Below are 18,215 nucleotides of genomic sequence, written 5' to 3'. Positions count from 1 at the left end.
ATAATAATGATTAAGATTACTGATAAAGGAATATACAAAACCAAGTGATGCACAATGCAACAATTGCTCACCACCTGGTGATCGACAGCCTGTCCCTGAGCAGTGATTCCCACCCTGCAGTGAACTCCAGTTTATATACTGAGCATGACATCATACGGTAGGGAACATCTACAACTATATAGAAACAACTGAAAACATCAGTGCATTATCAGCATTATTCTCATACTAAATCCTAAACACAGCACTATACCAGTTATTAGGAAGAAAATTAACTCTATCCCAGCTGAATCCAGGACAGGTGGTATAAACAGTAGGGACCTTGTCATCAATAAAACAGGGCTAATGGAGAACCACTCCAAGCATATCCACATAAACAAAGAAGTGCCTACCAGACAGAACTATGGGGTTGGCTTTCATACTGTTTCTGGGAAATTAGCACAGCTGGACACCTCTCTGAAATGCTTGTACACTAATGTGCACAGCATGGAGAACAAACGAGGAATTAGAGGTCTGCATGTGGCTGCAGAGTCATGATGTCATGGGGATCATGGGAACATGGTGGGAAGGCTTCCACAACCGGAGTGCTGCAAGAGGTGTATACAGGCTTGTTAGGAAGGATGGGCTGGGAAGGTGAGAAGGGGAGTTTTCCTTCATGTGAGAAAGCATCTGGAATGCATGGAGTTCTGCATCTAAGACTCTGGGATGGACAATGAGCCAGTTAAGAGTTTATTGGTTAGGATTAGAAGGCAGACCAACATGGGTGACATTGTGTGTGTCTGTTACAGACAGCATGATTAGCAAGAAGTAGATGAGATCTTTTTCAGACAATGGGAAGAAACCTTGCATTCACAGGCCTTGGTCTACACAGGGGACTTTAACCACTCTGATAGCATCCGAAGGGAGAACATAGCAAGATACAAGCAATCCAAGAGGTTTTAAGGAGTGCACTGACAAAAAATGCTTAATGGTAATTGAGGATCTAAAGAGGGAAGGCGGTTTCCTGAACCTCAAACTTGCAAACAAGAAAGAACTAGTCAGGGATGTAAAGACTGGGGACAGCCTTGGCTGAGAGAATTTAAATTGTTTAGCCTTGAAAAGAGACAGTACAGGGGGAATTTTATCAATGCATACAAATACCTGATGGGAGGTTATAAAGAAGATGGTGCAAGACTCTTTTCAGTGGTACTCAGTGAAAGCACAAAGGGCAATGGGCACAAATTGAAATACAAGAATTTCCAATTAAACACACAAAAAAACTTTTTTACAGTTTTTTTTTACGGAGTTGTCAAGGGCCGGAATAGGTTGCCAAGAGAGGTGGTGGAGTCTCCATCTTTGGAGATACTCAAAACCCAACTGGACAATTCCCTGAGCAACCTGCTCTATTTGACCTTGCTTTGAGCAGTGGGCGGCTGGGTTAGACGATTTGCAGAAGTCCTTTCCAATCTCAATTATTCCATGATTCTGTGATTTGCTGCATATTATTTTTGAGTTTTACTTATTCCTTTCTCTTCAGATTTCTGTTCCCTTCCAATCACTCTGAATGCAATCTTGGTCAGGTCCTACATGTTTTAAATTTAGAAAATACACATGTAACCCAGTGTCAGTTTTGCCCAAGGCTCCAAGTGCCATATATAGTATTTTAATTTTCTGTCTGAATATTCAAAAGTAGAATGGAAGAAAAGCTCCTACAAGACCTCATAGCACAAGGCTTCAGAAAACCCACAATAAGGCATTGTAACTTCCTATTTTGTGTTGCTTTTAGATTTAGAAATTCACTGAAAAAATATCCTAAAACATCTAACATTTTTGATGGATATATTTTGAAGTACAGCTATGCAAACAAATGCTGAAGTCCTGCCCTCACAGGACACAATGGTTGAAGTCAAAGTTTTCATTAATTTTGACTCTGTGTGAAATCAACCAAGGAATTATCAAAGCAAATAATCAGATGAGAAAAAAAGAGTATCCTCCTTCCTCTGGAAACCTTCAGGCTGAAACCAGAAAAATCTGCATAGGAAAGGTAAATTTCAAGCTCAGTGCAGAGGATGACAATTAGCCCATAATTCTGTAAAAGGCTCCAGTAGACATCTGAACTTCAAATATAATTCAGGAAATTAGTCAAGCTTCAAATTCTTATTGTTGTATACTTGATGAGGAAAAATATTTTAGGGCAATTATTTATGTTAAGCCTAATTCCTCTTCTTACTAAAGCTAAAATGAATTTGGCTCCTTGGCTTTAAATCTGGACCTTATCCCAAGATGAGCTATATGATGTGTCATAAATCTACATACAGAAGAATTAAGCTAACACAAGAAAGTGTTTTACTTTGTTAGATACATTAAGTCCAAGCAAAAAACATACATATAACTAAAATAAAGTGTCATATGATATTGAAATGTCAGCATGCCTTGAATTTCTTGACCACTACTAATGCACATTATGGAGTATTCTCAAAACTGAGCACCTACTCTGTGCTGGAAAGCTATTCATACATGCTAGTACCTTTTCTCCACCTAATCCTTCAATGAGAGCTGTGGCATTGTTCATCTTCCTTCTGCATGCCTCAGCATCATCAAGTAAGGCCTGCTTCTCTTTCATAGCAGTTTCATACATGGCTTGTACTTGATCCAGTTCCATTTGCTTCTCATCCAGCTGAATTTGTGCATTGTTCAGTTCCATTTGGGCAGCTGCAAGTCTTCCCTCTTGCAAGGCTAAGTTTGCCTACAAACATTTAAATGTAAAGAGTAGTTAATACCTATTATTTGCAAGAACAAATGACATTAATTTAGTGGCATATATTGTACTTTATTGGGTACTTTTAAAAATAATACATGCTTAAGATGACAGCAGTTTTTTTTTCCTTTTTTACTTTTCAACCTGAAACAGGAACACAAGCAAAATGTTATTCAATGCAATCTTAAAATGTTTTAATAATCTTTTCAGAACAATCTATAGATCACACAGATCACACAATGATCAATGATTTGAAATCACAATATACTTGAAATAGCTGTATAGTAGATATACGAGGCAACCCATACAATATTTTCTGTAATATATTCTCAGCACAAAAGAAAATTAAGATTGTCCTCATGGATTATAAAATAATAACAATGATAACGGAAACTACTCTTCTCCTCTATTTTCCCATCAATTACTCCTACAATAAAAATATAACAAACAAATTTTTTGCTCCTCTGGAAACTAAAACTCTAGAGACTTTTCTCACATGTCTATATAAATTGGAATTACAAGTTGCCAGTCATTTAAATGTGGCCTTTTAACTTGTATATTTCTAACAGGGGAAAAAAATCCCATACTCTGTGAATTCAGAATGTGTTTCCAAATATATCTTTGCAAAGGATTAGAGACTGACAAAGTTCTTATGAAATTCACACTTACAGATAAAGCTTCCTTCCATTTACCCTGAATATTTAAAACACTTGTGTAAATATCATGTATCTTATTTCTATTTTTTCTGCTATAAGAGTTATGAAGATGGAAACCAAGAATCTGTAAAAACTGTTTTATTACAAATATGAAACTTGACACAGTACATCACACTAGAATAGTAACAGTACACGGAATCTCTGGGATGACTCTTAGTAAACAGTATAACCATGGGTTGGGTTTTTACATTAGCTCTTGACTAGAAATATAGATATCATTCTTATAAAAATATGCTAAAATTAGCAAATTCTTCTTGCTTTGCATAGGAAAAAGCAAAACAAAAAACAGAGGAGCCAAGATCGTATATTGAGATCTAGGCATGATAAAAATGCAGCATGAAGTCTGGTGGATTTCAAAGGACAAGTCTATGATCAGGGAATTAGAGAAACATATACGTACTAATCAACAAAGTAGTACTACTTTATGAGTTACACATCTAGAGAATAGCACTGTCAGCAAAGATTTTTACTGTAGCCACTGTATCTCTTCACAGATCCTAGAGATAAACAAATATTTTATAATGGAGATAAGCCAGCAAAATGGCTGCTCTTAAAATTTCCGTCAGGTAAGAATGCTGGCAATATTTTTACTCCACTGTTTATCAAAAAGCACATTAAACAGCAGTCCTAGAGACGAACACTGTTAAATCAGTGAGTCCTGTTAAGACCCAGCTAAGCAGATTTCAGAACTACTGCTGTTATTTTTTAGTGAATCTTGGACTATCAGGAAAAGCGTAAACAGTAAAGGAGTTTTGAGTAGGTGATATAGTGTTACCATGTCCTGCACCTGAGGAGAGGTGGGGAGGGTGAGGTAAGAGAGCGAGAGGGAGACAATGCAGGGCTCTTTCTGGATCTTAGTAAGAAAGGCCCGACAACAAATGGCTTAATAAGAAAACTGCTTTAAAAAGATCCATAATCAGAAGAGGAACATAGATAGTGAGTAAATCTTACACCCCTTCAGATGCTGGGCACCCCACATTCATGCAGCATCAGACAGAGCCTGGATAGATTTTCCCTTGGCATGCTGCACAGAGCAGATCCTGTCCCTGGAGAGAAAACTCTCTATTTTGATTATTCAAGCTATTATAAACTCCTCTTATTATTCTGTCTTATTAAAGCAGTTACCTTATTAAGCCACATGTTGTTGGGCCTTTCTTACTGAGATCCAGAAAGAGCCCTGCACCAGCCCTCTCTTTCCTATCTCACCCCCGCCCCCACTTCCCCAGTGCAGAGCATCCTCTTATCCTTAAACTCTCTGAGGGCTAAAAATGGGAGTAAAACAAAGTTATGACATATTGTTTCACCCCCAGCTAACAAATAGTGAGGTTACACAGCGAACAAGATCCTTGGAGAGTTGGGAAGAGCAGCCTAGGCAGAACAGCTGGAACAACAGAGAACTTACACCTGGCTGTGTGGATTCATATTTCACCTTGACATTTATCACAGCAGGACATGAACCTCAATGGAAAAGGATGGCCATGTGAATGCCCAATATGTATGAGCAATGATGCCTTGTAAATATGAAAAACAGACCTCCATGAAGGAATAAACTACCCAGAAAGGTACAGAAGACTAATAAAGCACACTTCCCAGTTCTTAAAAGCTCTTAAAAGGCTTTGAAGATGTACGGACAATGAAAAAATATTTCAGACGACTATAAAGAAAATTCTAACATGAAAAAATCCCCAAAATCATTTACACAAGACTTTACGGGATCTCTAGGAGATTGTTTATAATAAGAAATTATTTTACAAGTGATTTAACTGAAGTTTTCAGCCAATTTTAGGGTAACATAACAAAGTAATAATACATTTTGGTATTAGTTTGATTTGTAGGCTGCTTAGCCATATATGATGAACAATGGTTGGTTGCAGAAGAACGACTGCTGACATACCAGGACAACCAACCTGTGTGATTCCCGAAGGCAGAAAGACTACTTGTTTCAGATTACCCTGTGAAATCATCACTATTTCCTCTCTCCCTGTCTTTCTAACTCCATTTTTCAAAATTACATGGGTACAAACACAGCTTTTGTATTGACATCACTGGCAGGCTGGCTGGCAGCATCCTGTGCAGAGCTTTGCCATGAGAGCAGGAGGCAAGTTCTGCTGCCAAGGAGAATCTTCTGCACAAGAAAGCTATCACAGTTGTAAGCAACTTCATACAAAGATTTCCAGCCAATTACAGGCAGGAAGGAAATGTGTCTCCCAACCACAAAGAACCACTGTGGCCTTTCTAATTTTAGTTTCATTGCTCTGTGAACAAGTATCACACACTTCATTTTGTCTCTTGGAGTCACGCAGCAAAGCAAGGATTCACGATTTGTTCCAGTTGGATGCAGTGTGAAAGCCTGAATAAATGTATTTTATGTGAATGAATCATGAGGATTTGAGACATGCGATCCACACTTATCTGCACTCCTGGAGAGGGGGGCTACACTAGAACATGCCTAGGCTCGCGTGAGAGCAGCAGCCTTCACCTTTTCTTGCCATTGGCATTGTGGGGAACCATACAATCTTCTCAACATCTACTCCAGCCAGTGCCTCTACCTGCTCTCTGCATCTGTCTGCACGGGGCAAGTACAGAGACAGTACCTGTGCTGAGAAGGGCCACAGACTAAATTGTTAAGCAGCTATTTTGCCTTCTTCTGAAATGCCCTCAGAGAGAACTTCATAGTAGGTGGTGAGATGATCCTGCCATTTTAACCTTTTTGGATTCCACATAAAACCAGGACAAATAAACACATAATTACAGTCCACAGCTATACCGTTAAATTAAACATACCCAGGACCTTTCTCTGGCACTGAAGTTAACCAGGGTAAAGCAGCTCACATTAAGCTTTCCCAGCCTCTAAAACAGTACAGCTGCATGCAAACAGCCCCATGGAAACAGCCTTTGTAGCAAGCTAGTTCCTGAAAGGTGCCCAGAGATTGCTGAGAAAATACTGCTTAACCAAGACCAAATTCACACTAGGGATCATTCTAACAATTTAACAGTGCAGATGATCACTTTCCAATGTCTAGAAAAATTCACAGAACCACAGAATCACAGAATCATTAAGCTTGGAAAGGACCTTCAAGATCATCAAGTCCAACCATTAACCCAACACCACCATGTCACCTAAACCATGTGCTGAAGCGCCACATCCACACGTTTTTTGAACACTTCCAGTGATGGTGACTCCACCACCTCCCTGGGCAGCCTGTTCCAATGCTTGACCACTCAGTAAAAAAATTTTTCCTAATATCCAGTCTAAACCTCCCCTGGTGCAACTTGAGGCCATTTCCTCTCGTCCTATCACTAGTTACTTGGGAGAAGAGACCAACACCCACCTCATCACAACCCCCTTTCAGGTAGTTGTAGAGAGCGATAAGGTCTCCCCTCAGCCTCCTCTTCTCCAGACTGAACAACCCCAGTTCCCTCAGCTGCTCCTCATAAGACTTGTGCTCCAGACCCCTCACCATCTTCGTTGCCCTTCTCTGGACACGTTCCAGCACCTCAGAATCCTTCTTGTAGTGAGGGGCATAAAACTGAACACAGTGTTCGAGGTGCGGTCTCACCAGCGCCAAGTACGGAGGCACGATCACTTCCCTACTCCTGCTGGCCACACTATTTCTGATACAAGCCAGGATGCTGTTGGCATTCTTGGGCACCTGGGCACACTGCCGGCTCACATTCAGCCGGCTGTCAACCAGCACCCCCAGGTTCTTTTCCGCTGGGCAGCTCTCCAGCCACTCCTCCCCAAGCCTGTAGCGTTGCATGGGGTTGTTGTGACCCAAGTGCAGGACCCTGCACTTGGCCTTATTAAACCTCATACAGTTGACCTCTGCCCATCGAGCTAGCCTGTCCAGATCCTGTCCGATCCCTCTGCAGAGCCCTCCCACCCTGCAGCAGATCAACACTCTCACCCAACTTGGTGTCGTCTGCAAACTTACTGAGGGATCACTCGATCCCCTCATCCGGGTCATCAATAAAAATACTGAACAAGACCAGCCCCAGAATCGAGCCCTGGGGAACACTACTTCCCTAGTACTGTTTAATTTATTAGTATTTACATTCTTGTTGATTCATTGCAGATTTAATTTTGCAAAGCACCAAGTATATCTGGCCCACATTCAAGAATGCATTTAAATAAAGATGCCTTCTCCAATAAAAAACTCACACCATTTAATGCTATCCCCACTCTTGAATGGAATGCCCAGACCAACCCTAGATCACTCTAGTGATCAGGTGTTGCTCAGTAAATTCAAGAAATGTTACTAGAAGTAGGAGAATCTGTACGAAAAAAAGTGGCTGAAACTATAGTTCACCACAAGTAGGGAAGATTTGGAGCTTTCCTAGCATCTCTCTTGTTTCAGGAATTTTAGTTTTCCAGGTTCACTGTTCTTACAGTTCGTTGAGCATTCACTACTGCTGGACCAGGCCAGAAAGCTTCTTGCACTTGGACACTGTCACTCTGCTCATGAGCCTCTATGGATGTGCTGGGTGACCACCTTTACCCTTTGCTTCAGTCCTGTCCTAGGCACATGGCATCTGACTGACAACTTTTCACAGAAATGCAATCTCAAGCTGCTCCTGTCCCAGATCACTGCAGATTTTTCACACAGATACTCCATTGGTTTTGTATCAACTTTCTCAGGGCCTCAGTATCATGATAAGTCTGGATTCATTGTTATTAAGGGAAACATTGTAAGAGAGGCAAACACAGACAGAAGTTTTGCATACATTCCAAAACCAATGTTTTCACTTCACCAACCTAAAAAAAATTACACATATATATACATATGTATACAGATATACATATGTATACATGCAAACAGATCCATGCAGAGGGACATTAATAAAATCTTGGCCTCAATTTCTTGACTATCACTTACCATTTTTGGGGATTAAAAAAACCTTTGAAAGGCACAGAGATCATACCTCTTATCTGCTTTTCACAGCCTCTACTAGCTACTGAAAGATTCTCCATTTTTTCTGCTTAGTTACATGTCCTGACTTCAATCTGATTTGTTAGGTGATCTAATCCTCCCCTTCACCCCCCAGAGTATATGCTTTCCTTCCAGAGATATTGTGGGCCTTGAATTCAGACTTGGATGCTTGTTTTCCTGCCAAGTGGGTATCACCTTGACAAAGACACACTTGTTTAAATGGATGACCATCAAATTTTGACACTCCTTGACTGTTACTTCTTCCTCAGGTGCAAGATATCCTCTTATTGCCTGCTGTGGTTTTTAGTTCAGCATGGAGACAAGTGAAAGCAGAAAAGGACATAAAGTCTCATTTTTAAAACTGAGTTTGACAGGGAGAATCCTCAATATCAAACAGAATTTATAAACTGTAGACAAACTTCCCTTGATCACCATAACAGCCTAAGGAGAACTTTATTAAAATCACTGGAGACATCTCTAAGGAAAATTATACCCCTATACACAGTATGTTAATTGGAGGCTTACAGAATCACAGCAAAGCCGGGGCTTCTTCATTCTGCTGTTACATTCTTCAGCTAATGGGTAGATAGCAGATGGTGTTCCAGAATGATCAGGTTAATCCAGCAGGCTTGTCTACTAGGTAACAAGCTAGAGAGGAATGGCTCACGGTCGTGCTGAATGTTTGTAGGAAAGTAGCACACACATGGTGACCACTGTATGATAAGCAACTACACAGCACTGTATTTGCAGGCAGCATTTGGTCATACTTTCTGTGTTTGACTCTAACTAATGACCTTAGACTGCAGGCCACATATCTAAAGAATGTAGGTATCCATTTCTAGGAAGGAGTTAATTTTTGCACACTATATTTACTAAAATATAAGTCACTATTAATTAGTTTTCACAGGTTGTCACATTCAAGATAAATGAGGCACTGAGTCTCAGTTAAGATACAATTTAAAAATATATTGGATGGATTTTGCAGGTGTTGAAGGGGATTTATCTCCTAGAACAGCAGTTAGGATAAAGCAGCTTGATTAATTCATTCAGTAAACCTGCTTTTAGCACTATATGATTTAGCCTGTGCTAGTACTTTACGCAGTTTAATTGTACATTTCTTTCCGATTATTTTCTTAGCATCATTCCAGTGCTTCCTGCAATATCTCCTACATACTTTAAACACTTCCTCCTTCTGTCACCTTCAGTTTTAAAATATTTGTGACTGTTGTTATACCTGACAATAGGCATGACTTTGCTGAGAAACGCATGTTCAGTTTTTTATCAGCTGCAGTGTGACAAGAATGTAAATACTCGAATACAAAGTTAAATCTATGCGTAATTTTAAGTCATATATATTCAAATAAAAACTGCAAGAGCACTTTTGCAGCTGTCAGAGTTGCATCTGCATATAAAGCCACTATTTCCCCTACGTCTTACTCTCTTTTATTCTTCTTAATAGCCACATTTCAAATTCTGTTTTCATTAGTGAACATCCCATTATGTGAAAAGGGAATTGCTAGTTATATATCACAGAAATACAGTCTTCTCTATCAGTTACTTGAATCAAAAATATCATGCTTTTAATGAATTTGAATCAGATCTGTCTAGATATACTAAAAGAATATGCCAAGAGTTTTGAATATACCATTGATACAGTGCCTTATACAATAGGAGACTGACCATAAGTACAGTGGAAGCATAACCAACTGAATGTATTTATTCAGAAAAGAGCCATAAAATCCCCTGTAGAAGCAATGATTATAGATCACTATATATACAAATATTCAAAGTCCTTTTTTTTCAATATGCTCATAAATGAAGCACTTCCAAGATAATAAAGTTCTCTGTAGGAATGTGGACAATGGTAGCTTATCCCTTTCTACTGTCGCTCAATGTTACAAAGAATTCTATACCAGGTGACTACTTACTTTACTATATAAACACTTCCATGTACAGCAGTTTGACACTCCAGAGTTTTCTTAGAGAGCTGAATTCCAGCTAAATTCATTAAAGAATACTTCTGAGCCAAGAACAGCCTCTCCTCTCCCAGATTCCACCAAGACCACAATGAGTATGCTCCTTCCCAGGCCAGTAGCACTGAGGAGAAGTTTACTTGGAACCATAGTGCCTGGCACCAAGTCCAAGAGCAGAGACAGTGTTGGTCTGTCCACCCCTGCAATGGTATCTCCCACTTGCAGATAGCCAGGCTCTATAGTGTACCTGTGTACTAAGGCTCCCAGTGAAAACTGAGTGTGTTCACACGAGTAACAACTGTACAACAGAGTAGCTGTGTAAGGCGAAAAAATTGCCAGGACATATTTAACCTCTGTGTGCTTGACTTCACAACTGGACATGATGAAACAAGAATCTCTTGTAACTCCTGATCTTTTTTAGCCAAAATTATGCAACATTTTTCCACTCAACTATAGTCATCGCTCAGAAATAAAATGAGTAATATGAAATACCTTAAGAGGAAGAACTTCTTTATTAATACCATAGAAGTAAGCCATTGCTTGTGTCCATGAGCAAAGACCTGCTACATTTCCACACACTTTTTTAGCAGTCTCAAGATTATAATCCTCCATATCCAAATAAGGCTCTAAAAGCTCCACAGTTTCTCCTGTAATTGAGTCCTAGTCAATGGAAAGGAAAAATTGTTTTTTAAAATGGATTTTAGAATAAATTCTGCTTCACAGAAACATTTTTCTTTTTAGAAACATGGTGCTACCACTTCTTACAGAAGAAATTAACAAAACAACACTGTTGTCTCTCATTCTTATAAAGGACTGAAGACCAGTTGTTTTTTGTGAACTCAAGCGAAAATAGCTCCTACTTCCATTGCAACAGATTGACTTGAGTTTGTATTTAATATCCCTATTTGACCCATAAGATTTATCGACATTACTTGTTCTTGTAGGTCCATGACAACTTAAACTGATCTAAGCTATTGCTCTACAGCACTGTACCTTCTTTCCTCTCCCCCTCAACCAGATGTTCTTTCCCTGTCTTTAATACCATCACCAATGCTCAGTGAGCTAATTTGGAAGCTAAGATGACAGAAATCTAAGTCAGCAAACTAGTGATTTGTTTTCTTCTAGGCTAGTTCACTGAACAAGCTCATCATGGCATCAGGCAGGCACCAGTGTCGACACAGCTAACGGAGGCCAACATGCAGCTTTAGGAAGGAAAAGGGTGAAACTGCAAGGCACTGACTTCAGTTCACTGAAGCTAACCCTTTTCCTTAACTGTAAAAGAGAGTTCTTTCAGCTGCTCACTTCATTATTCTAATCTGAGATTTTTTCCCTGCATCGCAATCTGTTGAGAACATGAAAAGCCAAATCTTTGGTGATGGTAGTTAATTTATAATTATGTACGTGCCAGAAGAAAATGGAATTCATCTCCTTAAGCAATGTAGAAAGTAGAAGAACTTACACAGGGTAACAATGGTTGCTTAACAATAGAGGCACTAAGAATCTTGCTTTTTTTGGCAATGTATTAATGCCTTTCTTTTAATGCTTCTAAAAATCATCCTTCATTCATACTGTCAAGTAATATACCCTTTTCCTGCTTTTCTGCATTGCAGAAAGGACTGTCTTGTACTTGTCTGATCCCTAGCTACTATAATAACAAAGACACTAATTGTACTATTCCTAAGATCAGACACGGTGATGTTTTCACCATAAGCATTTGCCAAAATGTAAAACAGTGCTGGACAAACATCTTGACTTTTTCATTCTCGTACTCAAAATTACAAGCTAGCAAGCTGGCAAAGGTGAAGCAAAGACCAATTAGTGTTGGCTGAAATGTCTGTTCACGAACCTGAAAAATGTCATGCTTTTCCTTCTAAGTAATGAATTTTAAACCCAAGGAACTATTTCATCCAACTACTCTTCCTTGCCTAAAAAAATTAGGAAAGAACAAAAATCTCACAAACAAGTAAGCAGTGTAGTCTACCCAGAACTCCAGAGATGATGAGCCTTCTTCTCATATATACTCAATCTTAGAAACAAGAAATGAGGCAGGAGTACAGCATGTGAAGTGCTTCATCAGGGTCAGAAGTAGTCTAGTGTTCTTCACCACATTTACCGGTATCACTTCCTGCAAGGACTGAGTCCCACAGAGGTTGTTCTGACTCCTTCGAGCAAAGTTAAATGTGTTGCAAACTACCAGTGGGAACACATACACTTAATTAGTAAGTGCCAAAACTGGAAGCCTCATTAGAGAGAAGCTTGCGTAAGGAGTGCATAATTAGTGCCCATTATCTTTAAACTCATTTCCTCTTTCTGTTTAGTGAAGATAGCACTTGGAAAAGTTACCAGATTGACAGCCCCAGGAAGAGATTGTCTACAGAGGCAGTACAAGTTTCCACATGGAGCCTTTTCAATATGGCTCACTGGGAGAAATGGCTCCTGGGGATAGTGAGAATCATGGTTTCAAGCCTCATCTGCACAACAGAAACACTCCAGTAGCTTAGAAAAGGCATCAGCAAAATGCACAGCTGAAGCAGATTAAAAAATAAGTATACAAATGCAAGAGTATGTTCTGCAACATTGCAGAAAACCCAAGTTTTGCCAAAACCTGCTTGATTTTCTGGATTTTGAAGTTGAGCCATGATTCTGCCATTCCATATTCCAACCTAGCTCTTTTTCTGGGCCAGCTACCTGTGACATCTTTCTTCTCTTCCCTGCAGAGAAATTTCCCGTGTCTCAGTTCAGTGAATCTTGGTGTAAACAGGACAAGTTTCTGTCCTGACACAAATAAAAGTCTATGTTTGCTTCTATTTTTCTTACAGTTGATACTAAGGTTCTCAGTTCATTCTGCATTTCACTACTTTTCTAGTGAAAGAACCCCGAAAGTTCCCAAATACCTCAGTATTTTTCCTGACAGGATGCTCATTTTGTTCTGTATTTCCTCCTAGCTTCCCACTAAACAATTCTGGAAACAGAGTTCTAGAGCACCTTATATGCAAACAGGCCTGGTAGCAGTGGAGATAGTGAGCCATTTGAAAAATCAATAGCGAGTCCTTTTAAAGCAAATTCCTACTGAGAAGCAGGAATTGCCTGAATAAAGGTAACACTAAGCTTCTTAAGATTTTATCTAGTGCTTGGGATACTTGTGTCTGCCATCAAAAACTGTGTGGCCAAGGAGAAAGATTACTGAAATAATGAACCATGAAAATGGAGAGGAATACAGTCACGAAGGTATCTACAACTGTCGGTACACAAAAGTCTCATCTGCTTCAAACTACCTTTGAAGGTAGAAGACACTTTCATGTGATCTCTAAAGATAGTTATAGGACTAATAGTGCCACTATTAACTTCTTACCTTCTGGAAAGTAAGCAACATGCTAAGAAATCCTGAATTATTCATTAGCTTCAGAGCCTCAGTCCACGATGGTTTCACACATGGGCGTTCTTGATCAGGTGTTACTGAATCTATTTTCCTTTGGAATAAAAGTAGCACACAATCCATAATTCGCATTATCAAGTGAGGAGGTTTACCCAGTTTGCGAACAGTTGCAATGTCAGAAGGTTTTATCGTCTGAAAAATTAAAAAAGAAAATAATCCATTTATTTAAGCAACCACTTGATGGTAGAGAAAGACCTTTTTTGGGGAGGACTGTATATGTAATGCAATTGCTGCAGTTTTGCAGGTATCTCAGAAGCAGTACTGCAGAAAGTCCTTAAAGATAGTACCACCCAATGACTGCTTTATTATCTGACAGTAGAGAAGCTACTGCCCATCTTACCTCTCTACTGCCTCAGTTTTCAGGTTGTTCTTTCTTCTACAAGGATTAACAGGTCAGTGGTAGTCCTCTCAATATTATTTTTTTTCAAGTCAGAAGCATAAGCCATTTTATTACACACAACAAACATTAACTACATGCATGTTCAGAATATCTTTGATTCTGACCTGCAGGGCTGCCTCGGCTTCTTCCAATGCAGGTCTTGCAGCTTCAAGCTTCTCTTCTGCTGCTGCTTTATCAATGGCAATGTCATCCACAATGGCCTGAGCCTTGTCTTTTACCTTTTGCACCTGCATTTTCACCTTTTCAGCAGCTTGGGCTTTCATAGTTACTTCCAATAAGACTCCATCAGCTTTTTTTGAAGCTACAGCCAAATCCTTCTCCTTCATCACCAACTCTTTGGAGAGCTGATTTACTGAAATCTCAGCTTCCATCAACTTTGCAAGACCTGTGTTGAACAAATTCCATTTTAGCAACAGGAAGACCTATTGAGAGAGAAATCTCAGTGAAGCAATCTGGATATTTAACATAAGTCACTCAGATTCATATTTAGGAATCCCAGTGAGTGATCCCATTTGCTGAACACCAAAATTAAGCAGGGGTAATATCCATTTGTTATTTAATTTTTCTTTTTTTTTTTTTTTTAAATGGGTAAGAGTCTTCAGAATTTGTCGCTTAATAGCTTGTTTATATTCTTATATATATGAGAGGGACACTAAATATTAAACCCACATATTGAAAAGCATTAGTATTGTGAATGGCACTCTTAAGAATTATGTGTGCAATTTCAGAAATCCATAAGAAGCACTAGACTGTACTCTCTGTACAAAACAAAGAGGAGGAACCTGGCATCCTGAGCAATGCAAGTGAAGACACAAGGAGACTACGCTGAGCTTCTAAATTCAACACTACATGACGGTCCAGATGAGATGAGGTTAAAAGAAACCAAGGATTCTTGAGCAATACAATGCCCCAACATTTTTGTTGCTCATCAAACAATGAGTAAATCACCTAGAAAAGCTGTAAGTATAAAAATCTCTCTATATAAATGCATGTATCTAAATGTAAATGCATCATGTAAATCTTTCTAACCCCCCCAAAAAAGCTCGTATGTTCCTTCCAGGCACCCAGCCACTCTCTGCCTATAGAGATATAGTACATAGCTCGGTTCTGCAATTAGCAACAGTGGGAGAATCACAGAATCATTAAGTTTGGAAAAGACCTCTCAGATCATCAAGTACAACCATCAACTCAACACCACCATGCCCACTAAACCATGTCCTGAAGTGTCACATCTATAAGTTTTTTGAACACCTCCAGTGATGGTGACTCCACCACCTCCCTGGGCAGCCTGTTCCAATGCTTGACCACTCCCTCCGTAAAGAAATTTTTCCTATTATCCAATCTAAACCTCCCCTGGCTCAACTTGAGGCCATTTCCTCTCATCCTATCGCTAGTTACTTGGGAGAAGAGACCAACACCCACCTCACCACAACCCCCTTTCAGGTAGTTGTAGAGAGTGATAAGAAACAGCTTAAGTTCACATTCACTTCCAAGCACCATTCAATTTTGGAAACTGCTTAATTGTTTACTGTGTATGACCTTGTGCAGCGAAATATATTGGAAATTTTACAGTTGGCATATAACTGTTTCTTTAAAAGATTCTTCAGAGGGACTGAATCCAAACATTTACTTATCTTCCCTCAGATTTACTTTTAGCATGTTTAAATATGAAAACTAGGATCTCGGTAGCAACTTGGCATGCATAGATGTCAAAGCAGGAGTTTCAGGTATTTTAACTGTGAAATAATACTGTTTTCAAAACTCACATGCAATCTGCAACATTCATAACTTTCACTGAAGCAAAACCTCTGCATATTTTATAATCACACACAACACAGCTGAAAACATATGAATCTGCTTCCACATGAAAGTGAGCTCACAATTTAAATCCATACTTTTACATTCTTTTACTCAGATTCTTCTCACCTTTTTAACAACAAACAAACAAAAATAAGACAGATTTTACAGTACCTGTTCTCACGCGTTCAGACAAGCTTCCAACATTGTCAAACTTCTCTTTGTAAATAGCTTTGTAGCCTCCAATGAAGGACAGGTAAGATTTTGGAGTCACAAATGTTCGTCGCCTATATCGTTCAAAGTATTCAACACATTTTTCAGCTACAATATCTTGAAATGTTCCCATGGTGCTAACAACACTCTGTTTCACTTCATCTGTGCACTCAATATGGCAGGAAACCAAAAAATGCTGTGCAACTGCTACAAGAGCATCTTTAGGCCAGCGCTGGAACCAGTCCATGGTACAGCCTGAAATCAGACCTGGAAATTTGAGTGCACGAGTTCTGAATTTGTCCCCAACAGGAGAAAAACAAAGAACCACATGCAGGTTATTACGAACTCGAGCAAGAAAGTAATTATAAAGGTTTTCACCAGTGGGAGTACGCCTTGGGTACTCCTTCTTCATTGCCGGTATCAGGTCTTGTGTGATTTCACTTATTTCATCTCGTGCAAAAAGACTTGAGACTTCACCTGAAGCCAAAACATTGTTCATGTACTCCAGAAAAGATTCATCTCTGATTTCATTGTCTGTGAATATAAAGACAACGCCCTTCCCTTTTTGCCCAGCAGTGCGGTACAAGATTTTCAGATCATCCAAAAGGTTGTTGGTGGCGTATGTTCTGGGATAGAAAAGGATTAAAGAAAGAGAACAAAAATTACAGACCATTTTAGGAAATATCTATCATCTGGCTAAGCTTCCTCAATGCAAGAAAAAAACTACATCAGAAATTAATACCAAATCTCCTGGTTTCATTTTTTTAGGCTGTTTTTCTTAAACATTTTTCCAAAGTGAATTATCAGTACCATAAATCATGGGAAAAGAGGTGAAATCAACAGAAAAACATGGTGGAAAAAAAGATGGTAAAAGCAATACTATGTCTAAGTTAATTATAATGCTGCTTTGCATCCTTATAGTTTGCAGATGCAAATTCTTTATTAGAACTGTAGGTTAATACAGCTGGATTAAGTTGTCAAGTAGGTTCTGATACCTGTAATCATTACGAGAATACAGCTGGATTATCTTTCAAAGATGTTGACAGTAGGTTAAAGGAAATCATTAAGAGACAAGAAAAAACAAAACTGAGGTTTTTATTTTGTTATTTGGTTTAACTGAAATCAGGCCCCAAAAATGAGGCTTGAACATTATCACCTGGGCTGATCAACTGCTGCAAATGGAGACCATGACTGGTTCTTTCATTACACCTCTTATTGCTGGTCAACACAAGTAAGATTCAGATGAAGTCTACATGAATTCAACTACAGATTTCAGAATATGGAATATAAAATGAAGTAAAGTGAGGTTAATAAAATGGCAGATCTTTCCCATTATGTTCTTAGCTAATTAAAGCTGAAATTAGGAACCTCTTTTCTTTGAAACCAGTTTCTTATTTCCAATAATCTCTTCAAAGTCATAAGTAATACTTGCAATACACACATGATCCATTCTTCAGTATTTGAAAACAATACTCTATTTTTATATTAAATATGTCACACAGAAAGTCTCCAAGTTCTCTTCCAGCTCCATCGTACCACTGCTCTAAAAGTATCCCTAATGCAAGCACTGCAGAACTTGCAAAACAATCTAATTCTTCTGTTTGCATGTGTCAGCTACAGTTATTACAGTGCTTTGTGGTATTCTGATAAGAACGTAAAAATTTCTCTACTTAGTCAGAATAGCAGTCCATCTATCTCAATACTCTTTAACACCAGCAATGGGAAATGCTACTTAGAGAGAAAACATGAGCCAGCATCCACTCTTCACTGCTCATTTCTTTCCTTCCCCCTCCATATTCATAGCCATTGTATTAGGAATGTTGGAAGGTATGTCCATCTTGTCCTCTTGGTATTCGTTTATGAACCTGCTGATGTTGTCTTTCTCCACAGCCCCCTGTGGCAAGTTACAAAAGATGACTATGTGCGTTGTAAACACACACTTTCAGCTACCTGTTTTTAACCCACCTCCACTTAGCTTCAGCAAATGAACATTTCCTAAGTGACTGAAGTATTTA

At 39.0% G+C, this 18,215-nt stretch overlaps 1 protein-coding gene across 1 annotated transcript in view; it reads right to left on the bottom strand.

Annotated features, from left to right (window-relative positions):
* Positions 1-18,215, bottom strand: part of LOC309402582 (dynein axonemal heavy chain 5-like) — a gene marked incomplete at both ends in the record, with an annotated part of 181,253 nt that overhangs the window by 60,983 nt on the left and 102,055 nt on the right. Inside the window, 5 exons of the mRNA XM_081996444.1 lie at positions 2,504-2,722; positions 10,847-11,014; positions 13,707-13,922; positions 14,295-14,575; positions 16,162-16,826. Coding sequence (XP_081852570.1) covers positions 2,504-2,722; positions 10,847-11,014; positions 13,707-13,922; positions 14,295-14,575; positions 16,162-16,826 — 1,549 coding nt within the window. The remainder of the gene's footprint in view (positions 1-2,503; positions 2,723-10,846; positions 11,015-13,706; positions 13,923-14,294; positions 14,576-16,161; positions 16,827-18,215) is intronic.

Source organism: Phaethon aethereus (genome assembly GCF_964289735.1).
Source record: "Phaethon aethereus genome assembly, chromosome: 2".
NCBI lineage: Eukaryota > Metazoa > Chordata > Aves > Phaethontiformes > Phaethontidae > Phaethon > Phaethon aethereus.
Note: the sequence above shows the minus strand (reverse complement) of the source record. Positions and strands in the feature narration are given on the sequence as shown.